The sequence below is a fragment of the Rhinopithecus bieti genome, unplaced genomic scaffold (genome assembly GCF_001698545.2).
Source record: "Rhinopithecus bieti isolate Rb0 unplaced genomic scaffold, ASM169854v2 scaffold_3912, whole genome shotgun sequence".
Lineage (NCBI taxonomy): Eukaryota > Metazoa > Chordata > Mammalia > Primates > Cercopithecidae > Rhinopithecus > Rhinopithecus bieti.
Genome location: NW_016804439.1, coordinates 1,258,124 through 1,281,157, shown reverse-complemented (window position 1 = coordinate 1,281,157; position 23,034 = coordinate 1,258,124). Strand labels below are relative to the sequence as shown.

Sequence of the window (23,034 nt, the reverse complement as noted above, 5' to 3'; positions counted from 1 at the left end):
CTCAAAAAATATCATTTACTATAATGTTCAGAGTAAAAACACACTTCTTTTGTTATAGATTGGCAACTGAGCTAATAAAGGCAAAACTCATATCCGGGAACCAGGAAAATAGTATACTTTAAAAGCATCTTTAAAGTACTACTTCTTATCTAAAGCATAGTATTACGATGAACTGGGAGTCATGCATACCTCATTTCAAGGGAAGAAAAACCTGAGAATCCTCTTTAAAGTCTTCTTTTACATTTTTAACCACTGAAAACTTTAAATTGCCAGGCAGTGGTTGTTTGAGATAAGTATCTATAGACAAAATTTAAACTGCTTATTAGCAACCAATCCACTTAGAGAAGTGATAAACTAGGAAAGAAATGTGTAAACAAGGAGTCTGAGGTAGGCTAAAGACAGCAGTGGCAGTTAATACCCCACTCAAAATACTTGAAAAATCTTAATGGTGATTCTTCAGAGCCCGCTAAGAAAAGCAGACTCAGTGGCTCACAACTGTAATCCCAGCATTCTGGGAGGCTAAGGTGGGTGGATCACCTGAGGTCAGGAGTTCAAGACCAGCTTGGCCAACACGGTGAAACCCCATCTCTACTAGAAATACAAAAAAATTAGCCAGGCATTGTGGCACCTGCCTATAATCCCAGCTAATGGGGAGGCTGAGGCAGGAGAATCGCTTGAACCTGGGAGGCGGAGATTGCAGTGAGTTGAGATCGTGCCACTGCACTCCAGCCTGAGTGACAAAGCAAGACACCATCACACACACACACACACACACACACACACAAGCAGACTGAAAAGGCACCACTGGCCTTCACACTTTTTCCTCTGTAAAGGCCTATCTTACATGAAGATAAAGGAGGGGAGATATGATAAGTTCAAAAAGAACCATAACATGGTATCTGCTATTTGCGCACTCAAAAGTAAAGGGATAAAGACACTTTCAGATTGTAAACAAAAGACCTGTGAGCCTTTTTAATTGAGAAGTTGAGGAAAAGTGAATAAAGATGACTTGATACCTTCTCCATGTAACCCATAGACTTAGGGCATAAAGGATTGGGTCCTCATCACCTACCTTTCTTAAATTACTTATTTACTCACTTTAGGAATTTTATGGAAAAGGTATCCTGCCTATGGGTCTCATACACTTAGAAGTTTACCTAAATAGCAAATCCCACACTAAGTGAACTAAAACATGCCCCAGTGTTCATCCAAGTTCTAAGACAATAGCTCTCCATTTCTTTAAATCTGAACTGTAATAACTGAGAAGAGGGCCAGGATTTCTGGTAATAGTCTAATACCTTCCTTGGGAAGCACAAGTGCCTCACCTGCAGCGACATCATGTCAGGTCTGTACTGCTTGCGGAAGCCAAGGTCATACATGAGGAATTTCAGCATTTCAAAGGCTTGTTCTTCACTCATGTGCAGAAGCAGGACTCCAGCCACAAAGCTGATTCCCTGACAGTATCCCACTTCTTTGTCCAGCAAAGAATAGGCTTTCAGGAGGTTAAACAGTGAGAGTTGCCCTGGCCCAAGCTGTACTGAAAAGTAAGGGTGAGTAGGAAATGTCCTTCCTGCAGACGAAAAGAAGAAAAATATTTTTTGAAATGTCCTCATGCCTTGGAGACCATAGTGAAATTGCAATTCAGTGACCTCCAAGAATAAATAAACACTCTTTCCCAAACCAGTGAGAGTTGCTTGGAGTCACCATGTAACTAAGAGTCTCTCTCTCTTTCATCCCAAGTCCTGCGAGGCTACCATACCATCTTCACATGTATGATATGGGAGGAAACATTTTATGCTAACCAGTACTTCTTTGTAGCAAAAAAAAAAAAAAAAAAAAAAAAAAAAAAAAATAAAAAAAAAATCCACAAACTGATGACATACCCAGGAGAGATACCAGGAAAACGGAATATAAAATTTATTCTGACTATATAAAGCAAGGCAAATTCTAATTCATATAAAGACTACCTTCTAAATGAAACCAGAAGTCTATAAGAGATACTATATTATTTAAAAGAAAATCTTCATAGTCTATCAACAGATTTATTTCTGCTTTTCTTATAATATGACACTGGAGGGACTTTTTGGGTTTGTTTGGGTTTACATTCAGACTATCATTCAGAAGAAAACTTCTTTTTCAACTATATTTTGCTCTTTGCTCTTAAAATACCTCCACAAGCCATGCAAACCACTTTCCTTTTTCAGTATCTAAAAATATCAAGGAAAATAAAGGGTCAAGTCAAGTCAATTTCAAATAAACACCCCTCTAAAATTTACCTCTAGGTATCAAATTACCACAGAGACACTTGAGCTGGCAATGTGAGTCCTGAATCACTAAAGGAGAGTTCTATACCCAGAAACAAATCCATCTTCACATCAAAGCTGTTTATACTGATATGGGACTTTCCTAGTGCCACAAAAATGAAGGGAGATGTTAGCGTCCCTGTGAAATGATTACTCATGTCAGTTAGAACTTCCAAGAGGGCCAGGTTTTAAAATGTTTTCTCCCACATATGCTTAAAAGTGATTTTTTTTCCAGGAACCAATAAGATTAATTCTGCAGAGCCAGTAAGAGGAAGATATGAGAAAATAACAATTGCATGCTGAAGAAACACAGATGGCTACAAGTAGAGCCAAATAAGCAATTTTTTAAATTATGGTTTCATTTTCTCACTTAAATTTTTTACTAAGGAAAACTATAAATACACTTTCTATCCATTAACTTGATTCTAGCTCCATTTTTGTCTGACTGTAATATGATCTCATTCTCTCTCTTTAATAGGACATCATGACTACCCCTGATCGTATCACCAATTTGTGGTCAGAGAATCACAGATTTGCTTGGGAACACAGGGACTGCCTTGTTCAATGCCCCCACTTAGTAGAGAGGATTGACACTGAGAAGCAAGGTAATATGTCTAAGACCACAATTAGTGGCACAATCAGCACAAAAACTCATTTTCAGTTTCTCTGTAAAATCCCCTTTTTAACTCTGCCGGGCTCAAAAAAATAATTAACTGAGCTGGGTCCTTTCCCAACAAGAGCTATTTGTCATCCAAAAGGAACAGAGGTTAAAAACTAGGGTTTGGTTAGTGATTTTTCATATGCCCTAATATAAGATGACCCCAAACATAAGGTAATCTTGTATTTTCCCAAATGGGCCCAAATAACATATCTGGCCACCTGACATATATCAACTTTTAGGAGTACAAATAAATTGGTCAAATGCCAATGTATAATATTTAATCTAATAATGTAGATATTTTAAAATAATAAAGTATATTACAGAAAAATTAAACACAATATAATTTTTAAAAATCAAAGCATTTTTATTTCCACAAGTTATTTGAAAATCAGCATTTAAGAAGACTGCTGGCTGGGCACGGTGGCTCACGCCTGTAATCACAGCACTTTGGGAGGCTTAGGTGGGCAGATCATGAGGTCAGGAAATTGAGACCATCCTGGCTAACATGGTGAAACCCTGTCTCTACTAAAAATACAAATATTAGCCAGGCGTGGTTGCGGGCACCTGTAGTCCCAACTACTCGGGAGGCTGAGGCAAGAGAATGGCATGAACCCGGGAGACGGAGCTTGCAGTGAGCAGAGATAGCGCCACTGCACTGCAGCCTGGTCGACAGAGGGAGACTCCATTTCGAAATAAATAAATAAATAAATAAGACTGCCTTATGATTCTGTCACTGGAAATTCTCCCCCAGGCCATGAGTACCTACTCCTACCCTATTAGCGCAACTAATATTTCACTCACCCTATAGGTGTATAGTCATAATTTCCAACAACATAACCATTTATCATGTTGCTTTTAAAAGTGATAGATAAAGGATTGTTTTCAGCAATGTGTCCAGGAATACCTAGCACACCTTTGTTAAATTTTTAACCTATTCTAAGCCGTTTCAAAACCAGCATTGATTAAAATACAATTATCTGCCCTAAAAAGTCAGTTGTTCAAAATGCAGTAACTGAGAGCACCCCATAATATGACCTTTAAAATAATTTAAATATAAGATGGTTCCCTTTGCAGAGGCAAAGTTTTGGGGTGAAAACTTCATTTAATACGCAGGCATTTATTGGATCATCAATCAGGAACACGGCCAACTTGCCCTCAGTAAAGGACAAAGTCAATGGCTCCGCATATGCCAACAGGTGCTCTTTATCAGCCCCAAGAACAAACAAAAACCAAAACAACTCAACAGAAGGATCAGCTGTTTACGTTTGTAAATTATAATCCACATGCCAAACATACCTAAATCCACGAGAATCGCATGCTGCTGAGCAGTGAGCTGCTTCAAAAGTTCCTTATAGGATATGTCAGGAGGCTGTTGTTTATTAGGCAATCTGTGTCTGAGGCGGTACTGTAAAGCCAGGAACTGCCAAATTTCTCCTCGTCGACTTTTGGGAACTCCTACAATCAAGGAGATAAATAACCAAGGCCTTAAGCTCTGGAATGAAGTTGTTAGATCCCAGTTGCTTCACTATGTAATTCTGGTAAACAGGCAGCTGTGTGTACTGCACGCCACTCTAAGATCACGCAGTACGATTGACAGGAGCGTATTTTGACAAGCTTAATCCTATAGCTCCTGATGTCTTGCAAAAGAAAACCCTCACACAACACTTAACAATAATGACATTAACAACAACATCACCCATCACTGACTGGGCATTAATCAAACATTTATTGAGAGTGCCTAGCTACAGAGCACATGCACTCAGAAAACAACTCAACTATAAGGTAGGCAATTACTATTAGGCCCGCTTTACAGACAGAAAGCTGAGGCAGAGATGAAGTAATTGCCCCAAGTTCACATGGCTAGGAAGTGGCAGTTTAGAATTAGAACTCCGAAAGTCTGGTTTCAGAGGCATGTATTCCCAAAAGTATCCCAAAGTGTATCCCAAAGTGTATTGCTGCCTATTTTCACTCTTTATTTGGCTTGAGGATAGCAACGAATGCTAATCCTAATTTACAACTCTAAATATTTGTCATCAACAAGTAACTTTATGATAGAGAATCAAATAGCATTCTTATATGGGCATTAAAAATGAAAGAATAGGCCAGGAATAGTGGCTCGCACCTGTAATCCCAACACTTTGGGAGGCCCAGGCGGGCGAGTCACTTGAGGTAAGGAGTTCGTTACTGGCCTGGCCAACACAGCGAAACCCCGCCTCTACTAAAAATACAAAAATTAGAGAGCGTGGTGGCATGCACCTGTAATCCCAGCTACTCGTGAGGCTGAGGTAGGAGAATGGCTTGAATCTGGGGGACAGAGGTTGCAGTGAGCTGAGATCGCACCACTGCACTCCAGCCTGGGAGACAGAGTGAGACTCTGTCTACAAAAAAAAAGAAATAATAAAAGTAGTAAACAATAAGAAGGTGTAACTGACATGCTCCAGAACAACATTCGCGCTTTGAGAAGAAAATGCTTAGCACATATAATAAAACATTAACTCTATTATGCTTCAACACCAAAATGTATCCCAAGCAGTTCGAGGACACTATGACTAATGTTTTTATGCCAAGGGAAATGAAGTAAGCACTGGGAGGGACAAAATTCAACTCTGCACAGTGCAGGCAACTTTATTTCACTCACTAGGAGTTTTCAGTTTGGACAGATTGAATCTGCAATGGGTTCCTTTGCTCCCGCTGGTTAAGGAAAGGCTTAATGGCAGTAATCTCTTCTGAATGAATGCCAGAGTTTGTACAAGCTGAAAGTATTATTGTCCAGTAGGTGAAACCGAGGCTTGTTGGCATGATTATGAGGCCTCTACAATATAGCTCCAAACTACCTTTCTAAGCACCATTACTTCCCAGTCCCTGATGTATACTAGACGCTTGTGGTCATTTTCACTTCTCCAGTTTTTAGCACCTACTGTTGCCTTTAGGGAATTTCAAGCTCCCTCACTTGATTACCCATTGTACATTCTATTCATCTTTCATGAATGAGCTTGAGTGTCACCTTTTCTGTTGAAGCTCTCTCTAACATCTCCAGATGTAATCAGTCCCTTTTCACACACTATTTGACTCATACTGTAACATTACCTTATTAGATTGCAGCTAGCTCTATATTGAAGTTTTGTCTCTTTTCCCCACTTAAATGGTCCTTGAGAATAGCAAGCATATTTTCATCTCTGTATGATAAAATCATATCCCTTGCTGCTTATACATTTGTTGAATGAATGAATGACAGCATAGAAAATGTCATTTTTAGAAGGTAACTATCAGCCCACTAAATGAATCACTGATAACATGAGTGGGCAGTTTTATTATCCATCCAGTAATAAATGTACAAAAAGCGACATCATTCCAGTCAAACATACATTTATTGAGCATCCAGTATGTAGCACAAAATAAAGCAAAGCAGTCAGGATGCCTCATCATTGAGTGATGAATAAATCCATTCTCACGAATATCATCTCATTCATTCATTCATTCATTCATTCATCCATTCATTCATTCAGTAACAAGTGCAAGATACTGTCTTAGGTGCTAGGTGTGCAGTCGTGGGGTAAGAAAAACATTAAACAAATACATACATAATTATTAAACTATAAATTATGATTAAGTATAATTAATCATGAAAAATAATGATAAAGCACAATGAATTGATTTTTTGGGGGGTCGGGGTGGTGCTCTGAGGAAATGGTATTTGAGGGACCTGAGGGATAAAGGGATGCTCTGGGCCTAAAGTGCAGGCAGCAGGCACTCCAGGAGAGGACCAGGGGAAAGGGCGGAGGAAAGAGGAGTGAGAAATGGGGTAGAAAGAAAGGGAAATGGGAAATGAAAATGTAGAGAAGTAAGGAAGAAGAAGAATAGGGAGGACTGGAACATTCCATGCAAGAAATAGTAAAGGATATATCAGTGCTCAAAGTATAACAGTTCAGTGTCTCCAGAGCATACAATACACGGTAAGGAGAGATACAAAATTAGATCAGAAAGAAGGAAGGAGAGATTATAGAAGAACGATATGGTTTGGCTGTGTCCCCACCCAAATCTCATCTTGAATTGTAGCTCCCATAATTCCCACGTATAGTGAGAAGGACCCGGTGGGACATAATTGAATCATGGGGGCAGTTTCCTCCATACTATTTTTGTGGTAGTGAGACTCATGAAATTTGATGGTTTGTTAAGGAGAAACCCCTTTCACTAGGTTCTCATTTTCTCTCTTGTCTGCCTCCACGTAAGACATGCCTTTCACCTTTCACCATGATTGTGAGGCCTCCCCAGCCACGTGGAACTGTGAGTCCATTAAACCTCTTTTTCTTTAGAAATTACTCAGTATCGGGTATGTCTTTATCAGCAGAGTAAAAATGGACTAATACAAAGGCCTTGGGCACAGGGCCAAGAAGTTTAAACTGTATCCAATAAGAAATGGGAAGATAAGCACTCCTAAAATATCTTTGAAAATCATTTCAAAAAATGGTGTAATCCGCATCTCACAGACATTCTGTTAACCATTACTGTGTCTCCCAAATAAAGCATTCAATAAAAATCTTTAGGATTTCCATATCTTTAAGGATAAAGAACACAATATTAAGTTTGTCAATGAAGCAGCTTTCAAAATAACTCTTATCTCAATTTAAACTTAACTGTGGATCAACAGTCTCACACATTGGCATAGGCTTTTAAAACAACATTCGTTATAGAATTTCTTTGGGTATTTTGGAATTTTTATTTTACATCCACAGTTTATGTAGGCTATAGAGATTCTAATTTTAACATATTTAATGTGAGTCACAGAAATTGCAACTAAAAGTTGACTTATTCATTTTATTTTTAAATTTAGAATTCTTAAATATCAGGCATCTTATATGGCATAGCAGCAATAAAAGAATAAATGCAATATAATGGCTAAATAAAAGCAACTTCTCCAAAATTAGTGAAGAAACGAATGGATGAAAGAAAAGTGGTTGATTACTTAGCCAGAATATAAGTCTCTCTCTCTATAAATACATACAAGTATATATACACATTCATGTAAACATACATATATGTAAATGAATACTTCTGACCAAATGATGAAAATGAGCCAAGTTTGAAAGACTGAATTATTAATAATTTTATGGCAGTGATCAAAGATTTATATCAATGCATGCCCTTCTTTTCTGGTAAACAACACCACCAAGCTGAAAATAGGTTTGTGCTACCTCCTCAGAGACAGTCACTAAACTACAAGAAGAAACAAATCACTTCTTTTTTTTAATAAGCAAAACACAAGGACAAAATTACATCTGAGCTCCACATATCAAACAAACAAAAAAATCCCGCAGGTTTTCTGTAAAAAACAAAATTATTGAGATTATCCCAAATACCTTCTTTAAGAAGAGTGTGAATATCTTCCATATCACATCTGATTTTAGCTCTGCAGTTTAACAACTTCTTATCCCAAGTTATTAAGACCTCCTTCTGACATGCACCAACTTCTTCATAGTCTAATTTAACTTTTCTGGACTGGAGTTCATCTCTGCTTGCTAAGGAAAAAAGAATTTACGTAAGACCAATGTGTTTTTAAAATGTAAAATTTTAAACATTTGATTGTATTTGTAAAACCATACCAAATGACTTTCAGGAATTAACTGGTAGTATATCTTAAAAAGAAAATTTAAAACAAATTGAGGATACATGAAAGGGTCTCAAGCTTTGAGTCATTTCATGAGAGAACAAAATGAGGAATAACTTCCCAAGGAGGTTTTACTCTGTATCTTACATATGGTAACTCTGCTAAGCATAAAAAGTAAACCATGTTGATCATTCTATAATTTTCCATTTTTTTGACAAATGTGATGGATAGCCTAGGAAATGATAGCTCACATCATCTTAAACACCACTGAAGTGTTAATATTTTATATGTGCTATACATGAGCAAAGACTCATGCTAATCTTGATTTGAAAAATATATGACCATGATAACATGATACATTTTTATAACTGTTTCCAGAGTTATCCACACTGCCCTTAATAACTAATAAAACTAGCTTATGTGTTCCTGTGTTCGTTATTCTCTCTTTTGTTTGCTTTTGGTTTTGCTTTTTAGAGACAGGGTCTCCCTCAATACCCCAAGCTGGAATGCCGTGGTGCAATCATAGCTCACTGTAGCCTCAACCTCCTGAGCTCCCATCTCAGCCTCCTGGGTAGCTGGGACTACAGGCATGCACCACTACACTTGGCTAATTTGACAAACTTTTTTGTAAAGATGGGGTCTCACTATGTCGCCCAGGCTGGTCTTAAACTCCTGGCCTCAAGCAATCCTCCTACCTCAGCCTCCCAAAGAACTGGGATAACAGGTGTGAGCCACTGTGCCCAGTCCTCCTGTGTTCATTTGTAATAAACTTAAAAAGGAAAATTCCTTTCACTGAAGTTAACACTAATTCTATTTTTTAAATAATAAATAATTCTCTCTAATTTGATGGTCGAACATACATGCCCAGAGCTCATTAAAATAAATGTCTATAAAAGCAACTAGTATCTTGATTTGGTCTTTATTGTGAAAAATTGATTTCAAAAGAGAAGGAAGAGCGGACACAAGAGTATACTTCTTCTCTTCATTAGGATCACGGTGGACAGGAACGTCTCAGAGCAATCTATATTCACGCATGCTCAAAGCGCTTGGCCACCTTACCTCCTGCAACACAAATCTTTGTCATGCATCCCAAGTCCTCGACAGCACAAAAACAACAGCAGAATGAAAGTTACTCTTTACTTAGTGTGTTTGAAACCATTTCAAAAGACTTAAAATATCTTATAACAAACTTATTCAAGCAAGGCAGTAAAAATTCTTACTTAAAAGTCCAGACATAACCTAAAGATAAATCGCAGTACAAAACTATTCCTTCCGGATACCACAGATGGCTTTCTAACACGGTTTAGCTTGGCTGTTTGGCTACTTTCTTTATATTTCTCTGATAACCAAATAATTTTTTTAAAGGTGTGGGTTTATTAAGGCTAAAAACAAATATACTCCTATATATAACTTTACTAATTATTTTCTTCACGATGGACAAAACATACTTCCTTAGAGTTTTTCTCTAATCTTCTCTAGATTATTGTTCATTTAAAATAATCGTAAGAATCTGCTTATGTAACAGCAGCACACCCTGAGGATAAAATGGTGAATAGGGACAGTTAATATCTACCCTTAACTGTTTAGAAAAGACTAAAGAACTATCAAGAAATAATTATCCATTGGTTGGAATTTTCATAGTTTAAACTATTTTTTATCTCTGTTATGTAGGCTGAGAAACAGAGAACTGATAAAGGTTTCTGAGAATGTATTCTAAATGTCACCTCCTTTCTTATCCTGTAAAATCAGAGAATATAACTGACCTCAGAATACACATGCAGCCATTTATGTAAAACATTCCATTTCCTTATATTTACATAGCTGAGAAATACTGCGGGGTGCTGGGGAAAGCCCGAGAACCACGATGAATAAACCTGAGTTTTGGTACTTGCTCTGCCAACATGTCACTATTTGACCTTAGGTTAATTCCCTACCTTCCCCGAGGCAGTCACTACTTCTGCTGTAGAATGAAGAATCTAGCTAAGTAATCTCTAGGACTATTTCTATTTCAAATAGTCTATGATTCTGAAACTATCCTTTGATATTTAATATCAGATTTTTTATTTGTACATACTCCCAAGTGAAATATAGTTTCATGCATTAAATTTTTTGAGGGAATGATGACCATTTTCTTTTTTTCAACCTATTTTCCTGACTTAGTTCAAGATATAACCACTTGCTTACAATTAAGAATTCAATTTCTTTTGAAACCTGTGAAACTTCAAAGTGGGCAGACCATTTATCGCACTGAACTTTTAAAATTATGCTAATGACAATTAATAGCATTTTTAATTTTAAAGAAAAGAGGATATATTTCCAAAGGATATTTAAAATCCTACGTACTTTTCACTCCGCCAACAGCAATTTTAAAATGTGCTCTTGCAAACTACATATAGTTAAAATAAAAAATTGAATTGAATCATAGGTGCAGTAACAGGAATTTTAAGGTAGATGATAAACTCAGCAATGTGGAATACCTACACTAAAAAAGCTTTAGGAAAGACAACAAAATAAAAGCAAGTGAGAGAAATACCTAAATTATACTTGTGCCAATAATCTTAAAGGTCAAACGGACCACTTAGGTTAAATGTTTCATTTTACAAGTGTAAAAATGAGGCCCCTTCAGGTTAAGTGATTTTCCCCAAAGAATGAAATGTATACATTTTTTGGATTTCTTAGCATCTCCTTATATGCGGTTCTATCAGTACTGGAGTAAATTACATCATTCTTTCAAGGGTGAAAACACATTCCAAAGCATTTGGTAATCATAAACTTAGCAATAAACCACCACAAACAGTACAAAATCTATTATAAATTATTTGATTATAAATGTAATAACTTGAATATAATTTTGTTAAATAGAAAATTTACAAAGCATTAACAAAAAATAGGAACAGACTTGGCTTGATAACAGATAATTACAATTAAATAGTTAAATTGAATACAATGTAAGCAGAATTTATTTGAAGTAGGCATATTTCTCCCATTATGAATGTAATTAACCTGAAACTTGAAAATCACATTCAAAGAAAAAATTTGCTTTCTCATATTTAAGGATTTTTTAGAAGTGACACTAAGATAATAAACTTTCAGAAACATCAAATACATTGATATCATATTATCTACATTCTGTTTTACCTAAATATACTCTAAGGGTTTCTTGTGTCTTAAATCTATTTAAAATACAAACCCACTTAAAACAAAACCACAAATATCTTAAGCTGACCTTTCCCATGTTATAACCACCTCACAAAATGGAAATCAACAATTATAATCAGCAGATATTCTTCTTAAAGTGTGCATACAGTCCAAAACTGAGTGCAGGTGGCATGTATGGGGAGAGAAAGGTAGGTTTAACCTACACCCTTCAATCATAGCATCATAGCATTTAGTCTATTAGAATGGCTAACCTTCAAGTTTCTGGTTTTCTTTTTCCATTCGAAGCAACAAGATTTGTTGGTGTATAGCTTTTCTCCACAAGCTCCTTAGTTCTTTTGATTTCTTTCTTTCTTCAATCTTTTCTGGGTCATCCTCCCCAGACAGGAATATAACCAGTGGTTCCTCCTCCATGGTTGGAGAGAGGGGGGACAGTGGCAGCAGCTCGTTCCTGTCCAATCCATCTGCCGAGAAGAACACAGTGAGAGGCATTCCTTAGCAGTAACCCAGACTACACAAGTTTCTGCAGAATTCACATTCTCATCTGATCTTCTACACTTAAAAATGTCACAAAGCCTCTTTTCCCGTAACTTAGTTTCTGGAGCTAATATTTAAGCGAATTCACTAGACTGAATTCCCCTTCCAGATTTCCCTGTCATGATGAAACAAAAGCATAGGTCATTTCACCACTTCTTCTTTCTACCCAGAGAGCTCTGTAAGATAGGTGCCCTAAAACTAACTGGCCTCCCCTGAGTCCAACACTTCTGCAATTTACTTACATATATTCTCTGGCTGTGAGGAACAAGAAAATTAAGTGGCTAGGTATCGGTGATCTCCAAAGGTCTACATCGATCATCAGAATCCATCAGAAGCAGAGCCACTGAGCAATGCTGGGTATCTCCTGGGTGAGCACAGTACTCCGTCTGCTCACTCCTCCTGCAACACCTTTTCTTTTCTTTTCAACTTTTATTTTAGGTTCAAGGGGTCCATGTGCAGGTTTGCTACATGGGTAAATTATGTGACTCTGGGGTACTACGTACAAATGACTTCACCACTCAGGTAGTGAGCACAGTACCTGAGAGGTAGTTTTCAATCCTCATCCTCCCACCCTCCACCCTCAAGGGGGTCCCAGTGTCTAATGTTCCCTTCTTTGTTTCTACGTGTACTCAATGTTTAACTCCCACTTATAAGTGAGAACATGCAGTATTTGGTTTTCTACTCCTGTGTTAATTCTTAGGATAATGGCCTCCAGCTACATCCATGTTGCTCCAAAGGACATGATTTCATTCTTTTTCACGGCTGCACAGTATTCCATGTGCAACACTCCCTTAACAGGTGACTCATTCTCTCCCTTCCTACTGCCAATGATTTTCCTATTAACAACCATAATCACATCTCTTAAAACATTTCAATGGTTGCTCATATCCCAAGAACAAATTGGGACTAATATTTAAGTCCCTTCAGATTCTGGTCTCCACTCAGATTTCTAGTATCATATATCAATCTCCCATTCTTTGCATCCATTATGCTGAATTTCTCATGATTCTCTGATCTGAAAAGTTCACTCAAATGACTCCAGAGCTTCGTCATTCCTTCTTTCTAAAGCACGGTTCTTCCAGCAACGAGTTTAAATAAATATCTAATTGTTCTGTGAAGCTTTTTCTGACCATCTCAGGCAGAGTTAACTTCATCTTTATTAATACCAGTTGTTTCCTTCTATTTTTGTTTTTATTCACTGACCTCTGTCTTTACTCTTATTATTTACTTCCATATGTTTTCCTGTTGTTGTTTTAAAATTTTAATACCTGGCTCAAACTAGCTTTTTGAGTTGAACACTCAGTATAACTAATTTTTGGCCTTCTTGATTTTATGTCAACATATTCATGGCTTTTAACGGCTCCCTAGATCCATTTTAATAGGTAAGACTCTAATCATCGAATTTTCTTCCTACTAGCTTCTAAGAGTAGTTTTCTATTCCCAAACACATGTCATTCTACTTGTCTTCTAATCCTTGATTTCTTTCTTTTTTTGGCATTGTGGTCAGATAATATTTGTATAAACGATCATGGTTATCTGAATTTCAAAATGATTCACTTAAAAATCTTTGTGGGGCCGGGCGCGGTGGCTCAAGCCTGTAATCCCAGCACTTTGGGAGGCCGAGACGGGCTTATCACGAGGTCAGGAGATCGAGACCATCCTGGCTAACACCGTGAAACCCCGTCTCTACTAAAAAATAAAAAAAAACTAGCCGGGCGAGGTGGCGGGCGTCTATAGTCCCAGCTACTTGGGAGGCTGAGGCAGGAGAACGGCATAAACCCGGGAGGCGGAGCTTGCAGTGAGCCGAGATAGCACCACTGCACTCCAGCCTGGGCGACAGAGCGAGACTCCGTCTCAAAAAAAAATCTTTGTGGACAGGTACATCATTACATTTTATGAATGTTCCAAGTGTGCTAAAAATTAGTGAGTTTTCTCCATAGGAGGCAAAGTTCTGTATAAATATTAGGTCAAGCTTATTTATTTGTGTTACTCAAATACTATTTATGTTTAATTTCTAAAGATGAATATGTTAAAATCTCCCATGGGAGCTATTGATTTAGTGATTTCACTCCAGAATTCTTTTAGGTGTTATTTTCTAGCTCTCAAAATTACATCATTATGTATGTTCTCATGATTGTTCTATCTTTTTGTTTACCGTTACATGTGCTTTGCCTCTTTGGATGCTCTGGCTTTAATTTAATGAGTCAATTACTCAAAGAGAGCTGCCTGTGCTCTCTTTTGCTTAGTATTTGCCTAGTGTATTGTATACATTCCTTTATTGCTTAATATTTCTACATCAGCTTGTTTTATGTGTGGCTCTTATAAAAGGCTATGTTGCTTTTCTAATAAAAAGATCTTTGGAAGCTGAGGCAAGATGATTGCTTGAGCCCAGGAGTTCAAGGCTACAGTGAGCTATGATTACACTGCTGCAACCCCAGCCTGGGCAACAGAGCAAGGCCTGATCTCTGGGGCAAAAAAAAAAAGAAAAGAAAAGAAAGAAAAAGGACACATACTTCTTTCCTAGCACTATCATAGTTCCCTCTACCTTGCGGAGTAGGCCCAAGCACAGGTTTTTGGAAACTCTCTCACTCATTCATTCATTCAACAATCAGGTATTGACTGTCTAATGTTTTCTAATGGTACCTGAAAGAGAAACCACTGTGTCACATACAGAAAGTTATTTCTACACTGTCATCACTTAAATCTCTCTATACACAGCATTTGCATTCCATTAGCTAATTTCTGACACTTATAGGGATGAATTCCTTGGGGATTATCACACAGACCTTGCTGCTGCATTGCTGAGGGTGATTTGTTCATGGGAGAAGCAACCCTGAGGAAAATGCGCTGCCGCCAGGAGATCCGGCGAGGAGTGACAGAGGTTCCTCCCACACTTAGGGACTCATTGCTGCAGGTAGACGAGGTCCTTTTCCTCCCTTCTCCATCACTGTTGAAAGCAAATAAACATATCACTTGTAAGGAGAGCTGCACATCATGGCACTTCACAACCAACTGGTAGCACAAGCCATTCACAAGTTCTGTCACGGGCAAGCACAAGCCACAGGCAACATGGAGCAATGTGTCACCAGGCACACTAGTCACCCAGGCCACCACATCCTGGCGAAACAGCAATCTAGGCCACAGCCCAGTCAAGAGAAGCTCCCCTGTTTCTACTCATTCCTTAGCAGCCAACCAGTCCTAGTTCTAATTCGAGGAACAGAAGCACTTTTAAGGAGGAATACAGGTTGCTTAAGTCATGAACTCATGCTTTGCTAAGGAAATAACATGAATAGCTTATTCTTAACAAGGTAAATATTCCATAAAAGGCTCACAAAGTGCTTTTGTTAGAGCTCTTATAGAACATGTCAATAAGGACTGTTTCTAATTGCCTATGACTGTTAAGATCTGTCTCTGAATTGTCAGCCACCAATAGTTGGATCATGGCAGAAGATAACCTGAATATAGGCAGAACAGTCAACCTTGGGATTATTGTTAGGTGATATACCAAGAAAAAACTGGGGTCAAATAAGATTGGATGGCTAAGTTAAAAAATAGATCTTTTAAATTTTTATTGACTTATTTATTTTGTGAGATAAGGTCTCATTTTTTCACCCAGGCTGGAATGCAGTGGTGCAACCACAGCTCATTGCAGCCTCCACCTCCTGGGCTCCAGAGATCCTCCTGCCTCAGCCTCCCGAGTAGCTAGGACTACAGGTGCACACCACCACACCTGGCTATTTGTTTTAAAAAATCGTCATAGAGACAGCGTCCCACTGTGTTGCCCAGTCTGGTCTCCAACTCCTGCGCTCAAGCAATTCTCCTGTCTCAGCTCCCAAAGTGTTGGGATTACAGACATGAGGCACCACACCCAGCCTGTTAAAAAATGTTAACAGATTTATTTATAGCAGTACTTGTTAGAGACTGTTAATACACTGGCATGCATTGTACCTCTCCAACAGGGAAACAGTGTATAGAAATCCCCCAACTTATTGAAATTAATTGACTCTAGAATCACCTCCCTCATTTTTTTTGGGGGGGGGCAGGAGGAGTGTCACATCATTCAATATTAGTGCATAGGAAAATGCTCCTCTACTGTAAACATTTCATTTCCTAGAAAAGACCACTTTGAGTTATGCTAGGCCTATCTGCAAAAAAAGGTCAGTATGACTCAAAATTATTTTTGAGATCAACTATGTTTGCTGCTGGAAAACCCTACAATAATTGGTGCTGTTAGTGGCAGGGATATATTACATTTTTAAGTTTCACAGTCTGAGTTTGCCTTAGAGAATGATGAGGATACCAATATTTACAGGTGATGATACCAACAAATGAAGGTATAAGACTTTTGATGGAATCAAAAAGGTCATTGCTGAGGTCAGAAATAAAGCTCAGCCAGAACAGCCACCCTCAGATACTCAAAGGAACTCCATAGTGTTGAGGCAATTAATAATGAGAAGAGCAATTCAGCATCTGCCTATCGTATCTTTATTTACTCAGTCAATTCAGTTAGTTCTAGTCTGGATCTGTTTTATGGAAACATTACTTCTGGATTGACTAAATAAAAGTTAAAAAAAGACTTCTGAGCTGCTGTGCAGACAGTAAGTATTATGATGTGATATTTAGAAAGTACAGTACTTGATACATATATCTCAATATAGTCAAATTCTGGTTATTATATATCCTGAATAACATTATAACCCGAATATGTGTCCATTGTTCAAAATTCCTGAGGCAGTGGCCAGGAGCTGTGACTCACCATCTGTAAACCCAGCACTTTGGGAGGCCGAGGTGGGCGGGTCACCTGAGGTCGGAGCTCAAGAGCAGCATGACCAACATGGTGAAACCCTGTCTCGACCAAAAATACAAAAAAAAAAAAAAAAAAAAACTTAGCTGGGCATGGTGGCGGGCGCCTGTAATCCCAGCTACTTGGGAGGCACAAGGTTCTCTTGAACCCAGGAGGCAGAGGTTGCAGTGAGCCGAGAATGCACCATTGCACAGAGCAAGACTACATCTTAAAATAAAATTATAACTAAAAAAAAATTTTTTAAAAACTCCCTGAGGCTGGGCACAGTGGCTCACACCTGTAATTCCAGCACTTTGGGAGGCCAATGCAGGTGGATCACTTGAGGTCAGGAGTTCAAGACCAGCCTGACCAACATGGCAAAATCCTGTCTCTACTGAAAATACAACAATTAGCCAGGTGTGGTGGTGCACGCCTGTAATCCCAGCTACTCAGGAGACTGAGGTGGGAGAACTGCTCGAACCCGGGAGGCAGAGGTTGCAGTGAGCCAAGATCACGTCACTGCACTCCTGCCTGAGCAACAGGGCAAGACTCTGTCTCACAAAACAAAACAAAACAAAACCAAAAAAAAAAAAAAAAATTCCTGAAATATTGAATATATATATATTTTTTTCTTTTACTTGCACTTTGGAAAACATTAATGCAAGTATTTCCCTTTTAAAAATATGATTCGAATGTTCTATATATAATAGTGACAACCCAATAAATACTGTTGAAGTACTCATTATCTTCATTTTTGTAACACGATCTTGCTGGCAGTTATTTGCTAAATGCCCAGTTCATAGGTTTATTTCTAGCTTCTAGTGTAGTAATGGGCAAATAATAAGCACTCAAAAATATCTACTGAATAAATTAATATTTTATAAAACTAAATGACATATTAACTCTGAAGGTTAAGTGAAACAGACAAAAATATTGGCTAGGCTAACATGTCAGGAATAAATAAAAGATCTACCTTCTTAAAACCCTTTATTGGGAGTCAAGTCCTAATAGCTTTGTTTTTCTAAAGTATGTTCTGAACTGTTGATGGCACTGGTAGGTATTGACCACGACAATGCTGTTAATAAACAACAAAAAGCATATTTTTTCTAGTAAGTGTTATTCTTTTCCTACATAAAGCCATCTAATTTATAATTTAAGCTTTGAAAGCTAAATGAAATACTTATTTAAAAGCACTATTTCAATGCTCCAACAGGGCAAAAGATCAACAAATATTAATTTATCTTGACTTTTTTAGTGCTCTAACAAACCAGAGTTGACCAAATCAAAGGATTCTGAAATGTTTATATTTTAATGCTGGAATGAATACAGCTTGTAAGAATCACCTTCCAATTCACTGCTAATGACATATCAAGTGTTTAGAAGGTACTAAAAATAAAACTGAGCTGTACCCATATCAGTTTCATGATTGCCTATAAAACATAAAGTTTGGGGGTCAGTATGTTATAAAAGAGGTGCCTACAGTATTTACATTAGACCACTGATACCTATTCAGAAATTTCATAAACCTAAAATTTTAAATCCTATAATATGAATAAACTGCCCAATGACATATTTTTCTCCCATGTCTGGAATTGAATGACTAGTAATAAGCCAAAAAATTAGCAGTAAAAATAAAAGATAATAATATACTGAAAAGAAGAACTTACAGAACAAACCATTGACCCTTTATCTTGTACTAAAATCAACATCTTGAAAAGCAGTTGGTTGCTGAGATACGGCAAAAGCAGCTCTGCTTTTAATAAGAGAAGATCTGTATTCAGAAGTCAAGTTCCCAATAAACATTTAAGCAGTCAGTGCGATTATGCAACTTATAGCAGTTTCCTGTTTGATTTACATTTAGTCAGCAATCTGACATTCTTAAGGTGGTAACTGCAAGAATCAAAACCAAATGAAACACTGCATCAGAATTCCTATAACCCAACTTGGAAACTACACTGGGATGGGGGTGGGGGGAGTTTATTCCTTTTGGTTTCTTTGTTTTTTATTACAATATTAGTTATCACATTGACTTTTCCTTTAATTAAACTTAGATAAGAAAGCATAATGGCTACTTTTTGAGTAAAATAAAACAAAACAACATGCAGTGTTTACTGTAATAATAATAAAGCTAAGACTCTCAGCACATACTTCATGCCAGGTATCGATTATTCTAAACATTTTACAAATATAAATTAATTTCATCCCTACAGCAACGTTACAAGGTAGGTGTCATTACTACTTCCATTTTTAGTGACAATACTAAAGTAGAAAGAGGCTAAGTAACTTGCCCACAGTCACAGGGATAATAAAGTGAAGGAGCTGGGATGCAAACCTAGGTGGTCCAGAATCCAGACATTAGGCACTGCAGCTTATCCTGCCAGTGTAAATACTCTGCATTAGTTCTGAACAAAGCTCTATAGGACCACAAAAACAAAGCTGTTGGGATCCCCAAGATCCTCTGCATTTCTGGTGAAAAATTAAGTCTCCAATTAGCACTAAGCCTCTGTGTTGGGTACTTCTCTGTTCATTTTTTAATGGATTAATTTTATATCAACAGAGAAATAACTTCAGAGTACTATCAGGTGCTCGTTTATGTAAATGTCTCACTTCCTTTTCTTTGCTTTGAAATAATTACATTCCAAAATGTATATACTTTTAACTGTAAATAGAAGGACCAAATAAAAAAATACCTTAATATAGTTGAATATACATACACTGGTATTTTAATCATCTTTACATGTTTAAAATGATGAAGCAAATTATAACCATTCCCTTATGTTTTCATAGAATCTTTTTCCTTCTTCTTTTGTATTTTGGAATCTAAACATGTGTATTATAAAACTGCTTCCCAAGACACATATTCAGGAAAAGTATTCTGTGCCAGCATTACCTCTATCAGAAATTCACAAAGTTAAAAATGAGTATCTAGGAAGGAAATATAACTTGGAGAACTCCCACCCATTTTTGACTGGTATATTGTATATATACTCCCTCTTACCACTCACCAATTAATTAAAAACCACAATTTGTGAACATAAATTAAGCCTTTATATGGAGAGAAAATATCCCATATTAAATATATTCCCCAATATAGGGTAGGAAGGCTATTTCTAAGTCCTTTGTATATAGCATCCATCAAATGCTATAATATGAACTTGTCAAAGCTTCAAGATAGTCTTTTAACATATCCTTGAACAAGCAGTTATAGCCTTCACCAGATCAACTCTTAAATTAACATCATACTTCTTATTTTAACACAGAATTGTAATGCCTACTTGCCTGCTTTAAAAGAATTCATTGACTATTGCGCAGAATGGAGGTGCTCTAATGACCACTCACAGAGACTCAACTTTAAGAAGGATGTAGTCATATTTTACTTCCTGCCAGGGCAACATACATACACTTTGCACAAAGGTAAACTCTTCTGTCAGGACCAGTCTCGCAAAGGTGGTGTTCTGCTGAGCAGCAACCTGCCTCCTATCCTCCAACCCTCTGGCACCCAGCTGAAACTCCCAGCATCTGCACTTCAGCCTGAATGACACAGCAAGACTCTATCTCTAAAGTCCAAATAAATGACTAAACACTGGCTAAATCTATATCTAAATCACCATGAATGACAACATAAGATAGATATCAAAACTTGATTAGTGTGACAGTAACTATTCAACTGAAAGCTGAAAAACTTTTCTCTTTGTAAGCCTTAAGAAATGCTAAGTAAAACAACATAGAAATGAAACCATATTTTTTCTACAGGATCCACAGTACAATTTAACTCATAATTGTATCAGGTGCACTAACAGTTTATATAGGTTCTGGCTTTCAACTGCATACACATCTGTTATCCTATGGAAAATCTTTACTAATTAAATAAAATTGAGATTAAACTATTCTAGTGGAAATCAATATATAGTATTTGACGTATGAGTCAAAAGAGATAGTCAGTGGAACAACGTGTAGATAAAAAAAAAGGAGAAAAAAAAGAGGTTTATTTCCTAAACTCGACACACTGTAGATTTTAAGAAAATAAGTTCAGTATATTGGAATTTAAAAAATATCTGGGTATCTCATATGTTTATTTATATCCTTATGACCCAAGCTGAAAAAAAATCAAGCAAAATATAAAACCTCTTTGGCGTTCAGTCTAACCACATGTAAAATAAGGAAAGCATAGGCTAGATTATCTCTCTAGTAATAAACAGACTTAATTCCATACCTGTGGCAAAACCTAAAAGGACACAAGGCAGAACTAACATTTCCATTAGGCTTTTAAGAATAGGTAAGAAGTATTATTTAAATGGTCTTACACCTAACCACGACTGAGATTTGCCAATTACAAGTCTCAAAAAAGTCCCTTTTTAATCTAATCATTGTTGCCAAAATAATTTTCTGAGGGTTTTTTCTCCTTGAACATCTCATTCTAGTGCAGTACTTAACATTACATTTTTACTCTAGCTACAAAGAAATCTAAACAGTGGCCCCAAATAGGAAGATGGGCATGTATCTTTTTCACTGGGCTCATGATAAGAGCAACATATAGAAACGGGAATAAAGCAGAGGACAGTTATTTGTAGTGGTTGTTAGCAGTGATTCTGGATGTTTACCACAGAAAAAGCCTGTGAGTCAAGAGATGTCAACACAGATGTGGTCACACTTCCATAATAAGGAACTCGGTGTTTCCTGTGTCCAGACAAATGGGAGATCTGAACGGCTTTTGCAGTATCTCAAAGCAACCAAGGTGACAGGAATTTAGGTTAACAGAAATAGATGAACAGTCTTCTTCAGTTGAAAGGCAGATTCAATTTTGTGAGTATGTTTCTTTTAGGATGCTCATTTCTGCGTCTTCTAGGCATTTGGAATAAACTCCACTTAGGCATATATGTACACCCTAACTAGCAAATTCACTTCTATTAATTTAAAATTAAAATTAGGCTTTGGTTGAAGGCCACAGCACAGCTCTAAGGAAATTTCAGCATGGAATAGAGTAGAAACAGGATTTCTGCTTGCAATCAACATTTTACATGGTAATTCATGGTCTGATTACAGCAAGGGTCACATTTTCCCTACTATGTAGACCTCAGAGCACTCAGAAAGATGGCATGCATTCAGGAGACAGACAAAACTGCTTTTGAAACTAATGATGATGTGCAGTTGGAAGAATCTGTGAATTTTTTGTAATAAAAATATTTAGACTTCTAATCACCTTGATTCTGAAGCAGTGTCTTGTCTGGTACAACAGGAAAACAAGGAATGGAATTAGCACACACAAAGAGAAATATGTCTAAATCAGGATTCAGAATAAAAGACATTCCCATAAGTCATCAATAAGTCATGGTAAGGTTACTTCAATAATGAACCACAATGAATAATTATACTATTTTTTTCACTGAATACAAGAGAAATAAAGAAAACTATACCACAAAGTACTTCATCATCAAAGATTTTATTTTCTCATTGAAAAGGTTTATAAGTAAATAGAAGTAATATCTATCATTTACTTTTTTTTGACTGTCATTTACTTCTGAGCAATAAATTTCAACATAAATAAATATTTAAGCACAGGCTTAAGACCTGAAGAGCAATTGTAAAAAGTAACAAATATGCCTGTGATAATATTTAATAAACAGATGTTATAAAAATATACCATATCATATAAATTATAGTTCACTAAACAACGAAATAACATTAAATTTTGAAAAGTTAATTCAAAGTGAGGTAAAACAAAAAAAACACACATTCTCTCTCCTCTATCATTTCAGTTATGTGCAAGTAAATCTACTAACCAACTATTAAAAAGATCTTGGCTCCTTTTTCTCAGCCTGCTTAAAAACAGTAACCTAACATGTTTTCAATAATTCAGGATAGTGGTCTTGGAAAAGGATACCTAATCTGAATTTAAAATTTCAAATTAACGTGCTTTTAAAAAAGTAATAGTAGGCCGGGCGCGGTGGCTCACGCCTGTAATCCCAGCACTTTGGGAGGCCGAGGCGGG

The 23,034-nt window shown here is 37.0% G+C and overlaps 1 protein-coding gene across 1 annotated transcript in view; it reads right to left on the bottom strand.

Moving 5' to 3' along the window:
- The window catches only part of TBC1D4 (TBC1 domain family member 4), a 211,593-nt gene that overhangs the window by 13,347 nt on the left and 175,212 nt on the right, over positions 1–23,034 (bottom strand). The window contains 5 exon segments of the mRNA XM_017868339.1: positions 1,326–1,570; positions 4,261–4,419; positions 8,322–8,480; positions 11,980–12,189; positions 15,049–15,209. Of these exon segments, the coding sequence (XP_017723828.1) occupies positions 1,326–1,570; positions 4,261–4,419; positions 8,322–8,480; positions 11,980–12,189; positions 15,049–15,209 (934 nt within the window).